The 6,102-nt window shown below is 50.8% G+C and overlaps 1 protein-coding gene across 1 annotated transcript in view; it reads left to right on the forward strand.

The window, feature by feature from the left end:
* Positions 1-2,971: 2,971 nt before the first annotated feature.
* The window catches only part of LOC311121083 (uncharacterized protein), a gene marked incomplete at both ends in the record, with an annotated part of 13,004 nt that continues 9,873 nt past the window's right edge, over positions 2,972-6,102 (forward strand). Inside the window, one exon of the mRNA XM_084157922.1 lies at positions 2,972-3,364. Coding sequence (XP_084014048.1) covers positions 2,972-3,364 — 393 coding nt within the window. The remainder of the gene's footprint in view (positions 3,365-6,102) is intronic.

Raw genomic sequence — 6,102 nt, forward strand, 5'->3', positions numbered from 1 at the left:
TGTTCAACAACCATCTTGACAGAGCTTGAAGAATTTTTAAAAGAATAATGGGCAATCCAGGTGTGCAAAGTTCTTAGAGTCTTTCCCGAAAAGACTCACAGCTGTAAACGCTGTCAAAATGATTGAATCAGTGGGGTGAATATTTATCTATTCAATATACTGTATATGAGTGTTTTGAATTAATAACAAAAAAAATATCAATTTTAATGCGTCTTTGTAAAACAAAAAAATTTGACAAAAACAAAAAATCCAAGGGGAGTGGGTGAATAGATATGATAGGCACTGTCACACCAGCCTTCGCTTTGGCTCCCCGTCCTGTCCAGCTCAGGCGTTCGGCATCACCGGCCTTCTAGCTGCTGCCGAACATACTGCTGGCAAAGGCCCTTCATTCATCAACCCCGGACTTGTCTCGTCATCACTACACACACCTGGTTCCAATCCTCACTCTATCTCTGTATATATACTGCCTCTGCCATTTGTCTTTGTCGTCATTGTAAATGTTACTTGTTTTCCTGAGCGGAATCTCTCCTATTATTTTATGAGTACTTTATATTTTGCACTTTGGGTTCGCCCTGTGCCTTTTTGTTTATGAAGATTTATTTTGAGCACACCAGCGTTTGGGTTTCGTCATGATCTATGGTTCTTAAATAAATTTAGTAGTTCTAAACCTGTGACTGCCTCCTGCCTACTCCTCTCTACACCAGTGACAGAATGACCGACCCAAGAAAACAGGAAGCAGCAGGACATCCCGACCTCTCCGCTGTAGGAGCGAAGCCAACTGCAGGCTACACCACCACATTCCCAGCTCCTCGCGGTCGTTCCAGCCACCCCACCACCATCTACATCACCCGGTCCGGTCAGCAATGTCCACCTGCCCTTCCCGGAGCAGTTTGACGGCACCCCAGCTCACTGTAGGGGGTTTCTCCTGCAGTGTGACATCCACCTTGCCCGTCATGCCGGGACGGCCTCCGAGAGGGACAAGGTGGCCTTGGTGATCTCGGTGCTAACAGGCCGGGCTCTGGAGTGGGCGCACGCCGTCTGGGAGAAAGACGGTCCAGTAGTGCAGTCCTATGAGCGCTTCACCCAACTCTTCCGTGCCGTCTTCGACCACCCAACAGAGGGCAGAGAGGGAGGTGAGCGTCTCCTCCGTCTACGCCAGGGGTCCAGGACAGCGTCGGAGTACGCTCTGGATTTCTGGATGGTGGCTGCATCCACTGGCTGGAACGACCAGGCCCTGTTGACGGTTTTCCGCAGCGGGCTACTGGCAGACGTCCAGACCAAGCTGGCCTGTCGCGATGAGGACTTCACGCTGGACCAGCTCATCGCCATGGCCATCCGCCTGGATAATCTCCTGCGTGCCCATCGTCCCCCATCCCGGGGGTTCGGGTCTCTCCCAGGAACCTCCAGCGAGACTGAGCCCATGGAGGTGGGCACAATGCACATTCCCCCTGCAGAACATCAGCGAGGAAGTGACAGGCCGAGGAGCGCTCCTGCACCTTCCCAGGTAGGCATGGACGTGCCTTGCTCCTCTCTGTCCACCCAGCCCGTCCTCCTCCCTGTCACCTTCCCTGTCTATCTTTGTCCCCTACTGAGTCATGCCCTAGTGCTGCAGGCAATTCCTAGATAGGTCAGTGGTCTTATCATTATGCATTCCTCTAGTCCCTTTACAACCCCCTATCCCAGTCCATGCCCTAGACAACCTTCCCCTAGGAACAGGACTGGTGTGCCAGACCATGATTCCCATTTGACTCACAGTTAATCACAACCACCATGAACGCATCACTTTCCTCATCTTAGACTCTCCTGCACACCCCGTAGTTTAAGGTTTCCCCTGGCTACAGTTGCATAACCCCAGTATATCGTGGACAGAGAGGAGGTTGTTGGGTTGGTCGCAGGAGTGTCAGGGGACATGTCTCTCTGTGTCAATCTGTGCCTCCTCCATGGAAAGTCCGGACCAGGCCACCCACGTCCCTATCCCGGAGGAATACCGGGACCTACATGTGGCCTTATCGAAGACTCGTGCCACGTGCCTGCCCCCTCATCGCCCATGGGACTGCACTATCGACCTACTGCCTGGTTTTACCCTCCCGCGGGAGCACATCTACCCTCTCTCGAATGCAGAGACCGAAGCCATGGAGGCCTACGTCCAGGAGGCGCTGGCCCAAAGATTAATCGGCCCGTCCACCTCTACGGCCTCCTCCAGCTTATTTTTCATGAAGAAGAAGGACGGAGGTCTCTGGCCGTATCGAATACCAGACACTGAATAAGGCTACTGTTAAATTCAGTTATCCCTTGCCTCTCATACCCACTGTGATCGAACAGATGCACAGTACTAAGTACTTTACTAAATTGGATTTACGCAGTGCCTACAACCTGGTGCGTATCAGAAAGGGGGATGAATGGGGGATCATGAGTTTTTGGCCGTGGAGAAGGCACTGAAAGCATGGCGGCACTGGCAGGAGGGTGCTAAACACCAATTCCTTGTCTGGACGGACCACCGGAACTTGGAGTACATTCGAGCAGAGAAGTGGCTGAACCCGCGTAAGGCCAGTTGGGCCCTATTCTTTGCCAAGTTTGACTTTACCCTCTCCTACCAGCCGGGATCAATGAACGTTACGGCCGATGAACGTTGTCCTGGGTGCATAACACAGAGGGTCGGAGGGAGAAAGTGACACCCATTATTCCCCTGTCCCGCATTGTGGCTCCTGTCGTGTGGAATGTGGAGGCAGACATCCGTCGAGTCTTGCGACAGGAGCCCTCACCTGCCCACTGTCCCGAGGGACGTATCTACGTATCCTCTGATGTGCGGGACCGTCTCCTTGGCTGGGCACACACAGCACCTGTGTCGAGGCACCCGGGTATAGCCCGTACTATCGACTGTCTTTCCGCCAAGTACTGGTGGCCCTCCTTGGCCCGGGACGTCGCAGGGAGGAGGACGGGCTGGGTGGACTGAGAGGAGCAAGGCACGTCCATGCCTACCTGGGAAGGTGCAGGAGCGCTCCTCGTCCGGGTTTACGTCTCTTCCTGCTCCACCTGCTCACAGAGCAAGACACCTAGACACCTCCCTTATGGTAAACTCCACCCGCTGCCGGTTCCACAACTACCCTGGTCCCATCTCTCCATGGACTTTGTCACAGACCTTCCCCCCTCGGAGGGGCACACCACCATCCTAGTCATTGTGGACCGGTTCTCCAAGGCTCTCTTCTCTCACGTCTTCCGACACTACGGGATCCTTGGGGACATTGTGTCTGACCGTGGTCCTCAGTTCACCTCTCGTGTCTGGAAGGCCTTCATGGAACGACTAGGGATCACGGTCAGCCTCACCTCCAGGTACCGTCCCCAATCTAATGGGCAGGTGGAAAGGGTAAATCAGGAACTGGGTAGGTACCTTCATAGTTACTGTCAGGATCGGCTGGGGGAGTGGGCTGCGTTTCTGCCTTGGGCAGAATACCACAAAACTCCCTCTGTCACTCCTCCACTAACCTCACACCCTTTCAGTGTGTTCTAGGCTATCAGCCGGCCCTGGCACCCTGGCATCGGAGTCAGATCGAGGTTCCGGCGCGCCGAGGAGGTATGGAACAAAGCGCACACCCGTCTCCAGCGCGTCGTCCTCCGGCAGAAGGCACAGGCCGATCATCACCGCATTGTGGCCCCGGTCTTTCATCCCAGTGACAGGGTCTGGCTTTCTACGAAGGACCTGCCCCTCCGCCTGCCCTGCTGGAAGCTGAGCCCGCGGTTTGTGGGGCCGTTCAAAGTCCTGAGGAGAGTCAATGAGGTGACGTACAGATTACAGCTCCCCGTCAATTACCGTATCTCACCCTCATTTCATGTATATCACCTCAGGCCGATGCCAGCTGGTCCCTTGGCTAGTGCCGTCACACCAGCCTTCGCTTTGGCTCCCCCTCCTGTCCAGCTCAGGCGTTCGGCATCACCGGCCTTCTAGCTTCTGCCGAACCTACTGCTGGCAAATGCCCTTCACTCATCAACCCCGGACTTGTCTCGTCATCATTACACACACCTGGTTCCAATCCCTACTCTATCACTGTATATATACTCCCTCTGCCATTTGTCTTTGTAGGTTATTGTAAATGTTACTTTTTTTCCTGAGCGGAATCTCTCCTATTTCATGAGTACTTTATATTTTGCACTTTGGGTTCGCCCTGTGCCTTTCTGTTTATGAAGATATATTTTGAACAAACTAGCGTTTGGGTTTCGTCCTGCTTTGATCTAATGTGCTTAAATAAATTCAGTAGTTCTAAACCTGCGACTGTCTCCTGCCTACTCCTCTCTACACCAGTGACAGGCACTGTATATGTAATGAGCTCTTCTATGAACTCTATGTCTCTGTACTGGTAAAAAGCAGAGGAACCCCCTAGAGCCCTATATCTCCCTCTCTACCTCCTCTCTTTCAGCTGGGTCAATGTGATCACATCAGTCCCAGGGATAGAGGTCAGTGATTTCCCCTTCCTCTTTACCAGAGCACACATGACATCCAGCATGGGTCACCTACTTCATTCAGACATATCTCTCTCACACACAAACTCTCGCTCACACACACCCTCCACAGATTGTAACCCTTTCAGACCCTCTCTTCCATAATAGAAAAACCCTGTCTGTGCTTTTCAGAAGCCCATTCACCCTTCAAAGGAAAGGACTCACAAACACACACACACAAAACGCATGGGCTGTCTCATATGGTAATGGTGTGTTTCTCGACTAACCCCTTACCACACACGCATGCACACACACACACACACACACACACACACACACACACACTCAATCTGGAAGACAGTAAACCTTTCAGAGAGGATAGAGAGGACTGGAGGGAAAAGATAAAGGAGTCGAATGTTTGTGTGTGTTTGTGTGTGTGTTTGTGTGTGTGTGTGTTTGTTTGTGTGCGTGTGTGTTTACGTGTGTGTGTTTGTGTGTGTGTGTGTTTGTGTGTGTGTGTGTGTGGTGTGTGTGTGTGTTTCTGTGTGTGTGTGTGTGTGTTTGTTTGTGTGTTTATGTGTGTGTGTGTGCTTGTTTGTGTGTGTGTGTGTTTGTGTGTGTGTTTGTGTATGTGTGTGTGTGTGTGTGTGTGTGTGTGTGTGTGTGTGTGTGTGTGTGTGTGTGTGTGTGTGTGTGTGTGTGTGTGTGTGTGTGTGTGTGTGTGCGTGCTTGTGTTAGGGTGGTTTTATGCGATCAAAAGGAATAGTAAAGTGACATTGTAATTCCCCAACCCTGCACCTCCCATCATGAGCCCGCCCCTGGTTAAATATGGATGGTTATGGTATAGTGAGTGGATTGGGAACATGCTTTACCATGCAGAAAAATATATGTAAGAAAGGTGTTTGTGTGTGTGTGCGTGCGTGTGTGTTTAGAACAATGGTTCCCAACCATTTTCGGTAACTGCACCACCATCCAACCCTGCTAAAATCCCTCCACCACCTAGGTGAAATAGAATAGAGTCAGGACTACAGTAAGTCTGGACAATCATGGCTGGCTTGACCCGGGTGTTGATGTACACATTGGCTAGGAACCCCACAGCACTGTCCTGACTGTACACAGAGAGTGAGAATCCCTGCTTGGTTCTCAGTTTTCTGGGCTAAACTGAGAACAGCAAAATTATAATGTATGGATCGGATCCATGACAGACATAATGACAATTCAACAACCTACCTACGTGTTTCATGTGTCTTACAGGACTGAAGACTCCCTGGCTGTGTGATGCAGACCAAGGACAGAGGCTGAGCAAGCAGCAATATTGTAATATTGACATAAAGTGAGGAGGTCGATGAAATTGTAAAAAATAAATATCACAGAATGGCTCCATGTTTTGTTCTCTTTGTCATTCAAAGCCTGTTTTGATAACGCTTACATAACCAACTACAATTACAAGCTGACAAACAATGGAATGGACAATAAATGATTACAATGTACAGAAAGCCCACGTTCATTATAGTCTACTTATAGTAGCCAGCTAATGGGGATACTTGTAAACATTACAGCTAGGTTGTTCCAATTGTTGTTTAGTTAGCTAGCCAGGTAGCTATCAAGCGAGCTACTAACTACCCAACCTTTACTCTTCAGATAATGAGGCTATCAGAAACAGAGCTG

The sequence above is a fragment of the Coregonus lavaretus genome (assembly GCF_964263955.1).
Source record: "Coregonus lavaretus genome assembly, chromosome: 3".
In the NCBI taxonomy this organism is placed as follows: Eukaryota; Metazoa; Chordata; class Actinopteri; order Salmoniformes; family Salmonidae; genus Coregonus; species Coregonus lavaretus.